Here is an 18,718-nt window from a genome sequence, read left to right on the forward strand (position 1 = left end):
CACAGGGATTCGAACCGCCAACCTTCTGATCGGCAAGCCCTAGGCTCAGTGGTTTAACCACAGCACCAGTTTAGGAGGATCCTAACACTGATTTTTTATTTTTTTTGCAGAACCACTCCAGATCAGGTGCAAGGAGGGCTCTGCACATACAGCCAACAACATGGGTTGAAGAAGTGTTCCTAAGGACTGTGGTGGAAGAGGTGCTGAGCTTGCAGAAGGTGGCAGGCTGGAGAATAAACAGCCAAGACGACACCTTTTCCCCCATACAGGGTGTGCGTTCGTGGATATGCTCTCACAGACGCTTTTGGATGCTGTCCAGTAATGCGTTACTGAAAAAAAGGCTGACTAGCTGGGAATCTGCTTTGAGCCTCTGTACTGAACCCCCAAAAGGGAATTTTCTCCCCCAGAGGCAAGTCAGTCTGTACCCTCTGCAAGGGGCACATGTGTATTAGAGAATAGGCGAGGCAACAGAGAGGCAGAATTAAATTCACGTAGAACCAGAACTTCAGGATTAGATCAGAGCACATATTTATTTTGTGTGCATGAATGTCACACTCATGCCTATTAACTTCCTTTTTCTATGGCTCTAGATTGGATTCTTAATGAATGTGCAATTAACTGTTACAGTTCTGAATTCTATTGTGTTGTTTTGCTTAATGGGTGGTGCAAACCACTATTCTGGATAATGCTTTTTAGAGGGTACGGTGGGGGGTTGGCACTAAAGATGAGTTTAAGGAACCAAGGGGGCAGGGGCACGAAAAACTTTGGGCTCCACTACTCTAGACAGCGGGATGTGCTGGGAATCCCCAGCTTCAAGGAAGACCCTTGAGAAATGTGGGTTGATGAGCAGCATGCGTCAAAAACCATGGACTCACCAGCCTGTCTCGGTCATCCTGCAGGGCAGACAAGGCCTTCTTGAGGCTGGGCACTTCGGCGAGGCTGGCGGAAGCGCCGGTCGCCGACTGCAGCTTGGCCTCCTCCACTTTGCGGGCCTTCTCCAGCTCGCCCATCAGTCGGTCTCGCTCGCCCTGCAGGCTAGCCATAGCCTTGGAGAAGGACTTGACCTGGCCGGAGGCCCCCTCCAACTCGGAGGCCAGGCGAACCACCTCGGCGTCTTTGGCCTTCAGCTGCTGGTCGAGCTTCTCCAGCCGTGCCAGGAGGCCCTTCTCTTCCGTCGACTTCCAGAGGGCCGCCAGTTCGGAGGCCAAGGCATCTCGCTTCTCCGCGAGGCTCTTCTGCTCCTCCTGGAACCGAGCCTTCTCCTCCTGGAGGCTCTGAACCAGCAACCGCTGCTCTTCCAAGTCCGCCGAGTACTTCTTCTCCACGGCGCGGAGCTCTTCGTTGCACTCGTCCCAGCTGTCCTGGAGTGAGCTCATGGCCTTCCCAAAGGACTGAACTTGGGCCTTCAGGTCCTGGTTCTCCTCCGTGACGGTGAGCAGGCTCTGCTCCATCTCCAGGAGGTCTTTGGCCAGCTCGGCCACCCGCTCCTCCGCCGTCTCGGTCTCGTTCCGCATCAGCCCGGCGTCGTGGTGCAAGCTCTTCAGCTCCGCCTTCATCTGGGCTTCCGCCTCCTGCATCTTCCGGCTGGTGCTCTGCCGAAGCAGGGCCAGCTCCTCCTCCAGCTCCGCCACCTGCCTCTGGGCGAGCGAGAGCTGCCCGCTCAGCTCCTCCGCTTCCTCCCGCTTGCCCAGCAGCTGCGCCTGCAGCTCCAGCAGAGGCCCATCCTCGTGCAGGGCCGCCACCTCGCTCTGCGCCCGGGCGAGGGAGGCCGCGAGAGTCTCCGCCTGCTCCCCCTTGCTGCGGTTCTCCAGCTGCAGGGCCTCCGCTGCACGCTCGGACTCCCGCAGCTGTTCCTCCAATGCCCGGATGCGCTCCAGCTGGGTCTTGAGCAGCTGCTTCTGCTGGCTGTCCTTCATGGAGAGGAGCTGGTTCAGGTCCTGGCGGTAGCGCACCAGCTCGGCTTCCAGCTTGGCGTTCTCAGCGTGCAGGTCGTCCAGGCGGCCGTGGAGGCTCCGCAGCTCCCCCTTCAGCCGGTTGTTCTCGGCCGCTGCCTCCTGGATCAGCTGGTCCTTCTCCAGGATGGCCGCCAGGTGCCGCTGCTCCAGCTGGCGGTAGTCGCCCAGGACCCGCTCCCGGTCGTCCTGCAGGGAGGACATGGACTTGGTGAAGGAGTCCAGCTGGGCCTTGTGCCGCTTACTGTCCTCCCGGGTGCTCTGAAGCTTCCTCGCCAGGTGCTCCGCCTTCTCCAGGGCTTTCGCCTTCTCAGCCTCCGAGGCTGCCCTCTCCTCTCCTGCCCGGCTGATCCTGGCCTCCAGCTCCTTCAGCTCCTCCTGGTGCTGCCACTGCAGCTCCGACACGGCGGAGGAAACAGCCTCTTCCTTGGCGGCCACCAGGCTGATGATCTTCTGGTCCGCGATGCTCATCTCTACGTGGAGTCTGTCCGTCAGGTCCTTGGAAGCCCGCAGGTCGGCCTCCAGCTGCTCCCGACTCAACCGGCTCTCTCGGAGGTCGGCCTCTTGGCTTTTCGCCGTGGCCGCCAGCCTGTCCACTTCCTCCAGGCACTTTGCGAAGGAGTCCTGCAGGCTGGCCAGCTTCTCGCTCTGTCCCTGGAGTTGTGCTTCCTGTTTCTGAATCTGGTCCTGGGAGTCTTGGAGCAGCCGCTGGGCTTCCTCGAGCTGCACCACGAGCCCCCTCTTCTCCTCCTGGAGCAACTCGGCTTCCTCCAGGAGACGCTGGTGCTCATTCTGGGCTCTGGAGTCCTGTGCCAATTTGCTGCTTTCCAGGCTGCGAAAACAGAGAAAGGCAGTATCAAACACAAAGCAGGAAAGTACTCTGCCTGTCCTCGCTCCCTGTCAAAAGCACGTATCATCCCACGGCTAATGGAAGACTCATAAAGTAACCTAGCCAATGAATCCCATGGGGCCAAGCTGGAAGGTGTGCAGAAGATGGAAGGGTCTAGAACAGGCATCCCCAAACTGCGGCCCTCCAGATGTTTTGGCCTACAACTCCCATGATCCCTAGCTAAGAGGAGCAGTGGTCAGGGATGATGGGAACTGTAGTCCAAAACATCTGGAGGGCCGAAGTTTGGGGATGCCTGGTCTAGAAACTGAGCCTTATGAGGAATGGTTGAGGGAGTTGGGAGTGTTTAGGCTGGAGAAAAGAAGACAGGGAGGGGCTGTCAATGGGAGCTTGAGGAAGTTTGCTTCCTGCTGCTCCAGAAGGTAGAGCCCAAACCCATGGATTCAGGTGACAAGAAAGGAGATTCCAGTTAAAGATTAGGGAGTGCTTTTTCCCTAAAAAGGGGTGGGCTCTCCTTCCCTGGAGGTTTTCAGAAAGAGGTTGGACGGCCAGGGATTCTTCAGTTTATATTCCTGCATTGCTGGGAATTAGATGACCCTTCCAATTCTACAGCTATTGTTCTATGAATTCTGGATGAACCTTGAATAAAGCCAACCTGGGGGGGGGGGGTTCCAATGTAACAGCTGTGGTTGGACAACAACTCCCATCATCTCTGACCAGTGGTCCTGCTCTAGACGATGGGAGTTGTGGTCCAACAACAGCTCTAATCACTGGGCCGCAACCCTTCCCTGTATGCTCAGGGTCATTTGGGGAGGGGGCAGCCACCCACTTCCTCCCAGCACCACCCTTCCTCACCTGGCGATGCGGCTCTGCAGGTCCTCCACCTGGACTGCCATCTGCTTCACCTGCTCTTCCAAGGTGGCACAGGCCTGCTCCCGGGCGCGCACCTCCTGTTCCTTCTTCTCGATGGCCTCACTGAACTTCTTCTCCCACTGCCTGGACTCATCGATCACGCGGTCCCTGTCGTCCTGCAGGGAGGACATGCTCCGGGTGAAGGCAGCCAGCTGGGCTAAGGTGTGGTTCAGGTTGCCTTGCAGCTGCTTGGCCTCCTGGTCCTTCTGGCGCAGGGATTCTCGGAGGTCCCGCACCGCCGCCTCCGAGCGGGCCTGCTCCCTCTGCAGGGCCTGCAGCCTCTCCTCCATGTTCCTCACCTCCTTCGAGTGCTTGTCCTTCTCCCGCTCCAGGTGCCTCTCAAGGGCCTTCTCCTTCGCCCTCAACTGCGCTTGGACCTCTGCTTTGCTCGCTCTGAGCTCCTCTCTGGCCTTCAGGCTCTCGGCCAAGACCCTGGCCGCCTCGCTCTGAGTATCGTCCAGCGAGACTCTGCAGGAGGCCAGCTCTGCTTGGGCCTTCCGGGTGTCCTCTTCTGCCTTCACCAAGCTCTTCCTGGTGGCTTCCAGCTCCTTCTGTAACTCGCCCTGGATGAACTCCAGGGCCTTGATGGTCTTCTCCAAGCTGCTGGTTTTCTCCTGGCTTTTAATGCAGCCTTTCTGCAGCTCCTTCACCTCCTGCTGCTTCGCCCTCAGCAGCTCCTGGAGCTCCTTCACCTGTGCCCGGCCATTGTCGCCCTTCCAGGCACCTTTGAGCTTCTCCACATGCTCCTTCTTCCTCTCTGCATCCGCCTTCTCCTGCAGGAGATGCCGTTTCTCATCCTCCAAGCGGTCCAAGGCCCCTCGAAGGCTCTCCGCCTCGCTCAGGAGCTGCTGGTTGTCGCTCTGCAAGTCCGCCACATCCTGCTGGTAGTTCCCGATGCTCCCGTTCAGCTCTGCCAGCTGGTTCATGAGCCTCTCCTCCAGGTCGTCCTTCTCAGCCTCCAAGGCCTCCTTCAGCCTCAGGGCTCCAGCAAGCTGCTCCTCCTTTTGCTGGCCGGCTCGCTCCATCTCAAGGACCTTCTCCTGCAGAGCTTCCACTTCCAGGCCTTTGGCAGCCAACAGTCCCTCCAGCACTTTCTTCTCCTCGCTCAGGGTCACCACATCCCTCCGGACCCTGCTCAGCTCCTCCTCCGCCACCTGCCTCCTCTCCTCCAGGTCCGCAACTTGCTCAGTGAATTGCTGCAGGGACTGGTTCGTTTCGTCACAAGAAAGGCTTGCTTTGCAGATTTCTTCTTCCTGGGTTTCCAGGCCCACGGGAGCGGCTTCTGGAGGTTGCCAATGTGTGCCTGAATCCACCTGAGCCTCTAGGGACTCCACCAAGGAGCTGGAAGTGACTTCCTCACTTTTCGCCGCCGCCACCTCCTCCTCTTTCACATCTGCTGTGCTTTGCAGCGCCTGCCTCAAGTCCTGGATCTGCTGGTTCAGGGCGTCCTTCTCAGCCTTGAGAACCTCCAGCTGGCTGGAAAGGGATCTGCAGTCCTGCCTGGAGCTCTCCAGCTCTTCTCGGAGGTCAGCACCTGTCCCTTCTGCCCCTCCCAGGCAACCGTCCGCAGGATGGACCTCCGCCCTCAACCGCTCATTCTCCTCCTCCAGCTCCAGGATCTTCTGCTGCTTGGACTTGGCAAACTTCCGCATCTTCTCCCGCATCCCCTCCATTTCCTGCTCGGCCCCCTCCAGGCGGCCATCCGCCTCCCTCTTCTCCGCCTCCACGCCCTTCAGCTTGAGGAAGAGCTCCTGCTTCTCCTGCCGGACGCCCTCCACCACCCGCTGCATCCTCTCCGCCTCGCCGCTGACGTTCTCGTATGACTGCAGGAGGGTCTCGTACTCCGCCTGCAGCTCCGCGTGCTTCCGCTGCCACTCGGAGAGCTCCTGGGCTTGGGAGCGCCGCAGGGCATCCGCCTCCTCCTCCAGCCGGACCTTCTCCTGGGTCAGGCCCTCCAGGGCCAGCTTCAGGCTCTCGCAGGAGCTGGAGACATTCTGGTTCTCCACCAGGGCTCTGTCTACCTCCGTAATGAGCTTCTCCCGTTCCTCTCCAAGGGCCGCCAGCCTCTCCCCAAGGGCCTCCTTCTCCTTCCCCAGCTCGGAAGCTCGGCTCTCTGCCTCCGAGAGGAGGCGGGACGTCTTCTCCAGAGCAGCCTTGGTGCCAGCCAGCTCCTCCTTCAGGGCCTTGCTCTCCTTCAGCACCTCCTTCCTGGAGATGAGTGCAGCCTGCAGTTTCCTTTGCAGCTGGCTCTTGGACTGCTCCTCGGCGGCCGCCGCTTCCGACTTATGCTGGGCTTCAGCCTCCAGACGCTGGGACTGCTCCTTGCTCTGAGCTTCCTCCAGCTGTCCTCGCAGGGCCTTGAAGGCCTCCTCTCTCTCCTGCAGCACCGCCTGCAGGCCACGCAAAGACTCACTTTTGTCCACTAGCTGAGCGTTGAGGTGTTTGATTTCTTCCTTGCTGGCCAGCTCCTTCTGCTCTTCTAAAGCTGCTTGGTGAAGCCTCAGGCCCTCTTGCCTGGAAGCCTCGGCCTGGCTCTCCTCCAGCTCTCGCCCAAGGCTTGCTGCATGGGTTTCGGCCTGGCGGCAGGCTTCCTTCACTGTCTCCAACTCAGCAACCAACTGCCCGACCTGCTCCTGGAGCTGAAGAGCTGCCTCAGACTTACTCCTGAGCTCCCCTTCCAGGTGCCTGACCTGAGCTTCCAGCTCCCCTTTCTCAGCCTTGAGCTTCTCAAGGTCTGCCTTGAGTGCTTCCACAGCTGCAAAATCTCCGGCCGCCACGGAGCTTCCAGGGGCCGGACCTTCAGGAGGGAGAGAGGCGCTCTCCAGCGCCTGGCTCAGAGCCTGGAGCTGACCCTGCAGCTTCTCCTTCTCTCGGCTCTGCTGCTCAAACTGCTCCTGCAGGAGGCCGTAGTCGTCCTTCTGCTGCTTGAGCTGCTCGCGGTGATGGCGGTTCTTCTCCTGGGCCTTCTTGATGGTGTCTTTGCGGGAGGCCAGGGCTTCCTGGAGCTTCTTCTGCAGCTGCTCCCTCTCCTGCTCCAGAGCAGAGATCCTCTCCTCCAGAGCACCCCTCGGCTCTCCTTCCAGGCTGGGCTCAGCAGTGCTGTCTGACGGAGGAAGTGCAGGAGGGACGGCAAAGACCTCCATGCTCTCTCTGCCTGGTGCCTGTTTCTCGGGGGCTAACCTGCAGCCCTCAAGTTCAGCTCGCAGGGCACCGATGAGGAGGTCCTTCTCCTTCACGCTGTGCTGAAGCTCCTCAACCACAGCCTGCAGCGCAAGCACGGCGGACTCCTTTTCCCCCAAGATGTGTTGCCGCTCAGCTTCCTTTTCCAGAACCAGCTGGCCCAGAGAAGCGGCCCTGCCTCGCCTTTCAGGGTGCCCATTGCCATCTGCATTTACGCTGCTCTCAGGGGGTTCCTCTTCCTCTCCATCCTTGCAGGCCTCTGGGACTCTGGCCTCAGGCCCCGCAGGCTCCCTGCTCCCCGCTCCCAGTGCCTTCTCCAGTTTGTGGACCTTGCTCAGGAGCTCCTTCCTGCTGACAAGGGCCGCCTGCAGCTTCTTCCGGATGAGCTCGTTTTCCTTCCGCAAAGCTTCCGCCTCCTCGCTGGTGGGTGACGCTCTCTCCGCCGGCTGCTCAGGCACCTTCTCCTCCTCCTCCGTCCCCACCCCCTGTTCTCTCGTCTCCTTCCCTTCTGCCACCAGACTCAGCTGTTCCGTCAGGCTCGCCAACTCCTTCCCCAGCAAGAACTTCTCCTCGTTCAGCTGCACCATCCGGCTCGACATGCCCATGTTGACTTCCACCATCCGCTGCTCCCGCTCTGCCACTTCCTGCTGCAGCCTCTCCACCTCGGCGGCGCTCTCCGAGAGGAGCCCCTGCAGCCGGGCGGCCTCCGACTCCTTCGATGCAAGGCTCTGGGAGAGCTCCTCAGCCTTGGCGGAGGCCTCCTGCAGCCGTCCTGACAGCACCTGCCTTTCCTGCTGCTCCTCCTCCAGGCAGCCTTTCAGGCTCCTCCCCTGCAGGTCCTGCTCTGCCAGATGGCGCTGCGTCTCGTCCAGGTCCTTCTGCAGAGCGGCAATTTTCACCTCCTTGGACTTCGCCTCGTTCTGCATGCTCTGGAGCTGCTCCTGCAGCAGGGCCAGCCGGGATGCCCCGCTCTCGTGGTCAGAGAGCCGCCGCTTCTCCGAGTCGGCCAAGTCCCCTTCCAGCTGCCTCACCTGTTCCTCCAGCTCCTCCAGACGGCAGAGCTCCTTCTGCTGGGACAGGAGCTGATCCCTCTCGGCACGGAGCGTGTCCAGGGCCCCACGGGAACCCTCTGCCAGCTGCTGGAGCAGCCTGATTTCTGTGTCCCTCTCTTCCAAGACCCCCTTGTGGAGCTCCTCTGCTTCCTGCTGGCTTGCACGCAGCCCAGCAATTTCGAGATGCAACCTTTCCAGTTCTTGCGTTGCCGGAGAAGGCTGCTGAGCCGCTTCTCTGTCCTCCGTGGAGAGGCCGTCTTTCCCCAAGAGTGTCTCCGGAAGGGGAGAAGACTCCTCCTGAATTTCTACGGTGACCAGAGAGCTGCTGCTCGAATCGCTCTGGGTGAGGACCACCCCGTCTTCTTCTCCACCGCTGGCTTGTGACTCCCCTGGCGGCAGAGGCTCAGCTCCAGCGGGGTCCTGAAGCTGCCTCTTCAGGAATGCAATCTCTTCCTGTGCCTCCTGCATCTCCAGCATCAAGATGGACAGATCTTTGTGTTTCTTGGCAGAGAGGTAGTTTAGGGCATCAGGGGCCGTGTTGTCTGTGGCCTCTGGGTTGGGCTGAAATGAGAAAAAAGGAGGAGTTTAGTCCTCCAGCAAGGCAAAGTTTGAGGAATGAGCACAGCAAAAGGAATCAGAGCTCCCATCTCTGCCACCTCCCCCCATGACTGTAGCACGGGGGTGACAGGGGTCCCGTTTTTAGTTTATTTATTTTGAGCATTTGTACCCTGCTCATCGACTAAAATGCTTCCAGGGTGGCTTACGTACAATCAAGACAAGACAGTCCCTCCTGCAGGTTTGCTAACCAAACACGACACACAAGGGTAAAGGGACAGGGAAGGAAGAGGGAAAGTATTGCAGGGTTTTTGTTAACTATATATATATATAGAGAGAGAGAGAGAGAGAGAGAGAGAGATAATTCAAGAAAGCAAATCCAGGAGATGGAAGCGGGGGGGGGGGTCCTACCTGAGCTGAGGCAACAGGATCATCTGGTGAGCAGAGGCCTTCAATGCTGTTGCTTCCCAAACCATCAGGCACACCTAGCCAAAGAACACAGGAGAGAGTCAGCTGCCGAAAAAGCCAGCTTTGTGGCACTTTTAACTATCTGAAAGTTTTAAACTGTTGCTATTAATTTTTCAAAGTGACAGTTTTGACCTACAAAGCCTTAAACAGCTCAGGATTGCAATATGTCAAGGATCGCCTCTCTCCATATGAACTGACCCAGTCCCTGCCATCACCCTCTGGTGCCCTTCTTCGTGTGCTCCCTCCATGAGAGGTCCCGAGGCCTTTTCTGCGGTGGCTCCCCACTTGTGGAAAGGTGAAAGCAGGCCATCGGAGGCCCCTCCACCTGTCTCCTAAGTGCCTCCCTCCTCAACGCCTGCAACGCACACCTTCAAGACGCTTACCGCCAGGCCAAGGGGAGGGGTCAGCAGCTCCAGACGGCAGCCCCAAAGCCCCTTGAGATTGCATTTCAATGCCTGTTTCAGCACAGCTGACCTGGGAGAAAAGAGAAGAGAAAGGGAAGCATTTTATTATTATTTTATACAATTTGTAGGGGGGGTACCAACCACCTCAAAGCAGCTTATACAAAAAGAATGAAATAATAAATTAAGAATAAATTTAAACTTTCAAAATAACCATGGACTAAACACAGATTAAAATTCGTATCTACTTTCTAAAGATCTGACTAGTCTTGTCTAAACAACAACGCTTTTAGGAGTCGCCAAAAAGAGTTTGGTGACGACACTACCAGCTATCAATCGGCAGGGAGTTCCAAAGTGTGGGTGCTGCCTAACTAAAATATCAAGTTTTTTTGTCGCACTTGTAACGGTGCCAGCTATGCCAATTGAAGCGGATAACTAGGCATGTATGGGGTAAGTTGATCTCATACGTCAACTGGTCTCGAGTTTTACCAACCACCAGACTGACTGCGCCACTAGACAGAAACTGTCTCCCTTCCAGAAAACCCACATCAAGGGGACAAGGGGACTGTATATGAAGAATTCATATACTCTTGAGTATACTCTTGGCTACTCTTGAGTAACGATCCTCCACATCTGCTTGTCTTTCAGATGTTTTAAATGGTGCATATTATTTACAGTGTAAGGTGTCTAAAATTCCATGTCTGCTTCATTCCGAGTCAGAATCCTGCAATGCAGATTTCCTGTTCCTAGTCCAACACAAGAGACTGGGAATTGTGAAGCGCCTCCCCCTTCTCCGACGCCTCAATTCCGGCGTGGGGGGGAATGGCCGACTGACCAACTGACTGTCGGCCCCTCTTTCCCTTCCCTTTTCTCCCTGCCCATGGAGTAAGGGCTCTCTGATGCTGCTCGAGCCTCGGCACTCTCTTTCCGCTTCCTGGCTCTTGTAATCTGACCCTGTGCTCGAGTTACTGCTTGGAGAATCATAGAATCATAGAGTTGGAATAGACCACAAGGGCCATCCAGTCCAACCCCCTGCCAAGCAGGAAACACCATCAAAGCATTCTTGACATATGGCTGTCAAGCCTCTGCTTAAAGACCTCCAAAGAAGGAGACTCCACCACACTCCTTGGTAGCAAATTCCACTGCCGAACCGCTCTTACTGTCAGGAAGTTCTTCCTAATGTTTAGGAGGAATCTTCTTTCTTGTAGTTTGAATCCATTGCTCCGTGTCCACTTCTCTGGAGCAGCAGAAAACAATCTTTCTCCCTCCTCTATATGACATCCTTTCATATATTTGAACATGGCTATCATATCACCCCTTAACCTTCTCTTCTCCAGGCTAAACATGCCCAGCTCCCTAAGCCGTTCCTCATAAGGCATCGTTTCCAGGCCTTTGACCATTTTGGTTGCCCTCCTCTGGACACGTTCCAGCTTGTCAGTATCCTTCCTGAACTGTGGTGCCCAGAACTGGACACAGTACTCCAGGTGAGGTCTGACCAGAGCAGAATACAGTGGAATACAGCAGAATACTTCCCTAGATCTAGATGCTATACTCCTATTGATGCAGCCCAGAATTGCATTGGCTTTTTTAGCTGCTGCATCACACTGTTGACTCATGTCAAGTCTATGGTCTACCAAGACTCCTAGATCCTTTTCACATGTACTGCTCTCAAGCCAGGTGTCACCCATCCTGTATTTGTGCCTTTCATTTTTTTTGCCCAAGTGTAGTACCTTACATTTCTCCTTGTTAAAATTCATCTTGTTTGCTTTGGCCCAGTTGTCTAATCTGTTAAGGTCATTTTGAAGTGTGATCCTGTCCTCGTCCTGATGAGGAGGGGCTGTTCTCACCTCAGTTTGCTGTTCTCTTTTAAGTGAAGCTTTGTTTTTCCGAGTGGATTCGTTCCCCTCCTGCAGTAACCATTTGCCACACCCTCAAAGGTCCTGGCGAGAAGCCTTTGTACTGCCTTTCCTGACTGTTGCGACTCACCACTAACCAACTCTCATGGCTCCCCTGCCTGCAGATATGAAGATATTTCGCTCTGCTGAGCCTAAAGCCGTTGAAGGAAGGGAAAGATAAATGGAATAAAACCCCAAGGGCAGAGGGCTGCTGATTTTCCCTCCAGGCTGGGGGGGGGGGGGGACCTCAGCAGACACCAGCCAGACCCCTCCACAAGGCAAGTAGGGAGCCAGTGTGGTGTAGTGGTTAAGAGCGGTAGACTCGTAATCTGGGGGACCGGGTTTGCGTCTCCGCTCCTCCACATGCAGCTGCTGGGTGACCTTGAGCTGGTCACACTTCTCTGAAGTCTCTCAACCCCACCCACCTCACAAGGTGTCTGTTGTGGGGGAGGAAGGGAAAGGAGAATGTGAGTCGCTTTGAGACTCCTTAGGGTAGTGATGAAGCAGGATATCAAATCCAAACTCCTCTTCTTCCAAGGAAGAAGAAGAAGAAGAAGAAGAAGAAGAAGAAGAAGAAGAAGAAGAAGAAGAAGAAGAAGAAGAAGAAGAAGAAGAAGAGGAGGAGGAGGAGGAGGAGGAGGAGGAGGAGGAGGAGGAGGAGGAGGAGGAGGTGGAGTTTGGATTTGATATCTCGCTTTAAGTAACTCTCAAGAGCTGGGCTTCCTCCGACAAGAGCGGCAGGTTTGGGATGCCAGAATTCAGGGTTCAGGAGAGCCAACTGCAGCACGGCAAGGAGTGACTTTCAGACATCTTTGCTTCTCTCTCAGTCTTTTCTACTGAACCCCTTTCATAGATTTGAGGCTATTGTCTGTTTGTAAACCACTTTGAGATTTTTCCTACAATCAAGCGGAATATAAATTTTATGAAACAAAATAATAATAGTCTTATGGTTCGCTTTAATCTACTGGTCTGATACTTGCTCCTATAAAAAAACAAAACCCCAAGATGTCATTTTGATTAGTGCTCCTTCAGATGCCAATGATACACATACATTTATATGTGTGTGTGTGTGTATGTATACACATATATAAACACACACACATGAATGATGTCTGAGCTACAAGAAAAAAACGAGAAGTCGTTAAATGTGAATACAACAGGAGTTTCTCCTTCAGGACAGGTGAAAAGGAGAGCTGTTCTTTGCCAGTGGGAACTGAGAGGAAGCTGTGCGTTTTGTCTGGCTGCAGAGGAGCCAGGGAACAGCTGTGGCTTGCCAAGAGAAAAAGCTGAGAGCACGAAAGATGCTCTGCACATGCAAAATGTGGGGGGAACACAATGTGGGGAGAAGGGTCACCTCTGAGGAAGCAACAGCAGTGCTCCAAAAGCCCAGTTCAGAGGGTGGGCAAAACTCCAGGTGAAATGCCTAAGTGTTCTCTTTCTGTGTGTCCCGTATTAAGCCTCCTAATAATATGCCACCAAAGAGGATTGCTGGGTGCGGCCAAGAGGGCGGCTTAGAAGGAGCAGTTCTCAGGCCAAGCGCTTAGCCTACTGGAAGGGCTTCTTCGCTCATTTTACTTTTGCTCGGAGGTTACCTGGTTTGACTCTGCCAAAACCACAGGGAATTCGAGCCTCTTTTCCAGCATGGCAACTTTGGAGCGGAGGGTCTCTGAAAAGGCAGACGAGGGAGGAGAGGGGTTAATCAGAAGCAGCAGCCAAGCAGGAAGCAGGATCTGGGAGGAGGCCGGAGGTTGGGGGTCAGAACTGCCAATGGAGTGGTGTCAGGCCAGGCCAGGCCAGGCCAGGCCATGATCTCATATCCTCACTAGAGAAAGGAGGGTTACAGGTTGTCCTGAAAGAGGTGACGACACCGGGACACGCTTCTCGAGAGCGACAATTTCCCAAGGGAAAGTAAAAGCTCAAGAGGATTGAGGCTCTCTGCAAAGGAGGAAGACGGGAAGACTGGGAGGGGAGCATTTCAGGGAAATGGCGCAATTTTCCCTACAGGGGACTCGGGTTATTAGCATAATCGCCTTCATGAATTTGTCTGCATTGCGTTTAAAGCCATCCAGCTTGGGGGCCCCATCCCCTTCCACCTTTGGAAGAAGTTCCATAGTTTAACTATGAAGAAGAGCTTCCTAGGAATCTTCCAACATTCAGTTTCCTAGGATGTCCATGAGTCCTAGTGCTCTCCATGACACACATCATTTCAAAAACTTATAGGAAATGACCTGCTCTTTGGCCCCAAAGATAAAAAATGTCTCAAGTGGGGGGGGGCTCTGCCTGATGCCGAGCCTGCCTTCTCAGATCCTGAACCAGCAGAATCCACTTGCCTGTTTGAAGAGGCGGGTCACGGGAGAACAGGGGGGCTCTCCCTTGCAAGGTTGATAAGGGTTTATTTATCTGTTGCCTTAAAAAAAACACTTCTGCTTGTAAAATCTTAAAAACCCATCACGCTTAACAATAAAACAGTGCCACCCCCTCCAAGCGCAAACACCCGCTTGCGCTGCAACAAACATGATTATCCTAATCTGTCTGGCTGTCTCAAGATCTCTGCCAAGAACACTCCTCATTATCCCAGCTGTGTGCAAACCCTGCACAAGATCAGCACACACAAGGGATGTGTGTGTGCATAGAGACCTTGGAAGGGCCTGATCCAAGAGACTTGCTGAGGTCCAAGGTGGAGCACAGAACTCAAGACCTGGGTCGGCTTTTGGTTGGCCAGGAGCAAGCCAACAGGCAGGAATTTTAACTGGGTTCAGTGAGTGTTCCATCGAATACACTGTTAGTTTCTTTTTAAGGGTGCCATCTACCCACAACCCTGGGCCCTTGGAAAGGAGAGGGGCTGGAAAGACTCAATACAGTCTTGTCATACAAGGCCCTTCTCTATTTCCCCCCTTCCCAAGAGAGGGCCACACGAGGACGGGGCCTTTTTCTGTGGTGGCTCCCCAGTTGTGGAATGCTCTCCCCAAGGAGGTTCGCCTGGCGCCATCACTGCATGTCTTTAAGTGCCAGGCAAAAACATTCCTCTTTACCCAGGCCTTAAAAAAACAACCTCTTGCCTATTAAAGGTGGAGGGAGTTGTTACAATTATTATTTTATGATTATGCTGTGTATTGTTATACTCTGTGCTATGCTTTTACTGTTATGCTGCGTAAAGTATGCTCTTAATGTTGTACACCGCCCTGGGATCTTCGTATTAAGGGTGGTATATTTATCAGTACCATCACCCTCCAGCCCATTGAACCCAGAGCTCATCACCCTTTCCCTGGAACCATTAGCAGTTGCTCTTCATCTTAATCTATTTATACGGGATTCCTGGAGGAAAGCCACACAGCCCTGGCTGGAGAAAGCAGGTCACAAATAGGTTTTAGACGGTGGGAAATGGTGAAAGAGAAGGAGGAAGGTACCATTTTCGGCTTCCAGAGCTTCCAGAGTCTTGCGCTGCTCATCTTGCCGGGCATTTCTCGCAAAAGCTGCTGCGTCCTCTCCAGTGGCCAGCTGGGGAGCAGAAAGACCCAGAGAACACAAATTAAATTTTGCAGATTGACGTGGAAAATAGATGGCATGGGCTGATGAAGAGACGCATGCACAGCTGATGGGGGCCAGAAAGAGGCTGCTCTGCCCTTCCCTAGTTCACTGGGGCCTCCAGGGAAGCAGTTACCTCGCTCGGCTGCTTTGCTTCCTGAGCTGTAAGTGATTTGGGTTCGGCCTGTGAATGGTCAGCCTCCTTGGGCCGTTCTGGGAGCTCCCCTGGGGAAACAAATGTGGAAGGTTAGTTTCCCAGCCACATCTGGAGCCAGCGCCACCTCTTCCGCCCCAGCGCCAACAAAGGGCTGTGTCATCCTGCACGTTACACGTGCAGAATTTGCTTTCCTGTCAATGAGTCGACCGGACTCAACTTTCACTCTGCAAAAGAAGGACAAGCTTCCATTCTGAGAGCTGCCCTCAGGCCCACTTTCAAAAGCCTGGAGACAGAGGCTGCCAACAGGCACAGCAATCAGGATGGCGGGTCTTCAAGCTGCCCTGTTCCTCAAACCAATGCACCTCCGTCGTCACAAGCAACCCCCCCAAATGCTGCCAAACTCAAGCCTCAAACGGCATAACTAGTGTCAGACAAGGTCCCGGGAGACCAGGGTTCGAATCCTCACTCGGCCATGAAATTTGCTTGGCGACCTTGGGCCAGCCACCGTCTCTCAACCTGGCCCACCTCACAGGGTTGTTGTGAGGATAAAATGGAGGGGGGAGGTGAACCACGTCCACCACCTTGAGCTCCTTAGAGGAAAAGGTGGTTTATACATGTAACAATTTTTTAAAAAAACAGAAGAACGAATAACTAGGACTGATCGTTCCAACACAGTGAACAGAAGCAAAGCTTGAAAAACTGCTCCCTCCTCCCAAGGTTCCAGAATTTGTCCTTTCAAGAATTCAGGCCTATTTCCATTAACCCCCGAGATCTCTGCAGACAAAGGCCTGTTTCCTGACCTTGCTGTGCAAAAGAGCCATCCTCCGTGGAGTGCTCCGGGGGACGTTCTGCGTTCTGCCGCAGGTGGACGCTCTCCGACTGCAGAGCCTCATAGCTGGAGTGCAAATCCCGCTCCGCTTTTTGGAGCGCAGCAATCTCTTGGCTCTTCTCTGCCATTTCCCGCGCGTGTCTCTCCTCTGCATCTCGGCTCTGGCGCTCGCAGTCCGCTCTCGTTTGGGCGAGCTCCTGAGAGAGCCGCTGCACCTCCTCCTGTGAGCGATGGGAGGCCAGCTTCTGCTCGGCCAGCTCCAGTTCCAACTTCTCCACCAGGCTTTGGGACTCTTGCCTCTCGGAAGCAAAGGTGTTTTGCAGGGAATCCAGCTCCTCCTCCACCTTCTGGAGTCTCTCCGAGAGGATCTTGGGAAGAAAAGAGGAGAGCGCATGCCTTTCAGGGGTGCAAAGCGATTTTGTGTATGCGCGCAGCCCTGGGAAGACCTTTTCCATGTGCCTCCCCCTCGAGAGGTCCGGAGGGTGGCAACACAAGAACAGGGCCTTTTCTGCAGTGGCTCCCCGTTTGTGGAATGCTCTCCCCAGGGAGGTTCACCTGTTGCCTTCATTTTTAAAAAATAAATTTATTTAAGCATATTTACAAACAAACAAACAACAAGGTACACACGCTTAACCCCGAAAAACCAAAGAGAGTAAAGGGAATGTGTAAGAAAGAAAAAAGGATGAAGTACCACACCTATTTGACTCCCCTCCACCAGCACTCGTCATCTTTGAGTCATTAAAGTTCTTATTTACATTGTGTATCATTTATCACTGTACTTACTTCTTTTATAGTACTATTATGGTATAACATCAAGTCACCTTACAACCTTAGTCTAAACATATCATGTTATCTTTAGAGCAGTGTTTACTCATATATTCTTCGAACCATAACCACTGTGCCCTTAATTTCTGGTGTGTTTGATATCTTATTGCCGCAGTTAATTTTGCCAATTCTATAAACTCTGTTAACTTAATTAACCAATCTTCTTTTGTAGGTATGTGATTTCCTTTCCAGTTCTTTGCAAGGAGTATTCTGGCTGCTGCAATTGCATATACAGGTGAAACTCGGAAAATTAGAATATTGTCGAAAAGTGCATTTATTTCAGTAATGCAACTTAAAATGTGAAACCAATATATGAGATAGATGCATGACATGCAAAGCAAGATATGTCAAGCCTTTATTTGTTGTAATTGTAATTATTTGTAGTTAGGCGGGTCAATTATAAATGGAATGTAAATGGAATGTAATGAATGAAATGTAATAGCAATGTTTATTTTTGTTTATCTTTGTATTATTGTAACTATTTGTTTTATTACTGTGGAATTTCCAAAAGAAAGCATTAGTAAAAATTAAAAGAAAAATAAAAAATAATAAGTTGCATTACTGAAATAAAAAAATCCTTCCAGTAGCACCTTAGAGACCAACTAAGTTTGTCATGGGTATGAGCTCTCGTGTGCATGCACACTTCTTCAGATACCAAGTGCTACTGAAATAAATGCACTTTTCGACGATATTCTAATTTTCCGAGTTTCACCTGTAGGAATAGTTTTCTCCTATCTTGTGATACCTCCTTTCTGAGCATCTTTTTTAATTCTTCGTGGATCAAGCGCCATTTTTTAAAAACGTTTTTCACATTTATTTATTTTTACTTTTTGACTGTTGCCTTCATTATGCAACTTTAGGCTCCAGGCAAAAAAGTTCCTCTTTAATCAGGCCTTTGGCTGTTTTGACAACCTATATCCTTTTTCAATGTGTTTGTAGAAGGGGGGTTATTGGTTTGTGGGTTTTGTTGTTGTGCATTTTGTGCTTCATCTTGTATTTTTATACTATGAACTGTCCTGAGACCTATGGACAGAGGGTGGCATACAAATTTAATAATAATACAGTGGTACCTCGGTTCTTGAACGTAATCTGTTTCAGAAGACCGTGCAACTTCCGAAACGTTCAAAAACCGAGGCGCAAAGGGCAGTCGGCAAATTCCACTGAGAAAATTGAAAAACACACAGCGGAAGCCATTTGACTTTTGGCACGTTCAAAAACAGAATCATTTACTACCATGTTTTCGGTATTCGGTTTCCGAAACATTCATCAACAGAGACGTTTGAGAACCGAGGTACCACGTGTATAAGATGATACGTTTTCCTTAGAAATAACAGGCAAAAATTGTGGGTCGTCTTATACTTGGATCCTCTTATACACGGATAACAAAGGGAGGACGTGCGCTTGGTGGCAGCAGCCAGGAGGAAATTGGCAGCGCCGATTGGGTGTGTGACTGGTTGCTGTGGCAAGGCCTGCTGACGACTGGCTGTGGCAATTGTGCCGTCTATTTACGGTAGTGGCGAGGTGTGTGTGCAATCGGCTGTGGTTGCATCTAGTGTGCATGTGTGCTGTTGGCGGCATGTGTTCAGACGATTGATGGACGTGGCCGCAGAGCGAGTTGCGGCAGTGTTTCCCCCCCAAAAAAAATCTCAGCAACTATGGCCAATCTCCCCCCATAAAGCTGAACAACTCTGCTCAGTCCCCCCCCCCCAAAAATAGGGGTGTTTATACACGGAAAAATATGGTATTTGCTCTGTGGGCAATTGGCTAGAACATGGGTAGGCAAACTAAGGCCTGGGGGCCGGCCCAATCGCCTTCTCAATCTGGCGTGCGGGTGGTCTGGGAATCAGCGCGTTTTTACATGAGTAGAATGTGTCCCTTTATTTAAAATGCATCTCTGGGTTATTTGTGGGGCATAGAAATTCGTTCATCCCCCCCCCTATAGTCCAGCCCCCCCCCCCACAAGGTCTGAGGGACAGTGGACCGGCCCCCTGCTGAAAAAGTTTGCTGACCCCTGGGCCAGAACGTGCTGCATCACAGCTTGTCACACACTGGGAGCCATGTTGAGTGGTACCATCCGCCAACGGACAAAGGGTGGGGAGGGTGGATGGGTGGAGAGTCCT

General features: G+C 53.1%; 1 protein-coding gene across 2 annotated transcripts in view; it reads right to left on the reverse strand.

Annotated features, from left to right (window-relative positions):
• The window catches only part of GOLGB1 (golgin B1), a 42,531-nt gene that overhangs the window by 13,021 nt on the left and 10,792 nt on the right, over nt 1-18,718 (reverse strand). For both annotated transcript variants that reach the window (XM_060279318.2, XM_060279319.2), the window contains exons 8-15: nt 15,745-16,141; nt 14,924-15,012; nt 14,670-14,760; nt 12,855-12,928; nt 9,350-9,440; nt 8,910-8,983; nt 3,655-8,504; nt 876-2,784 (exon numbers count right to left, since the gene is read on the reverse strand). In XM_060279318.2, the coding sequence (XP_060135301.2) occupies nt 876-2,784; nt 3,655-8,504; nt 8,910-8,983; nt 9,350-9,440; nt 12,855-12,928; nt 14,670-14,760; nt 14,924-15,012; nt 15,745-16,141 (7,575 nt within the window). The remainder of the gene's footprint in view (nt 1-875; nt 2,785-3,654; nt 8,505-8,909; nt 8,984-9,349; nt 9,441-12,854; nt 12,929-14,669; nt 14,761-14,923; nt 15,013-15,744; nt 16,142-18,718) is intronic.

This window comes from Zootoca vivipara, chromosome 9 (assembly GCF_965207765.1).
Source record: "Zootoca vivipara chromosome 9, rZooViv2.hap1.1, whole genome shotgun sequence".
Taxonomy (NCBI): domain Eukaryota; kingdom Metazoa; phylum Chordata; class Lepidosauria; order Squamata; family Lacertidae; genus Zootoca; species Zootoca vivipara.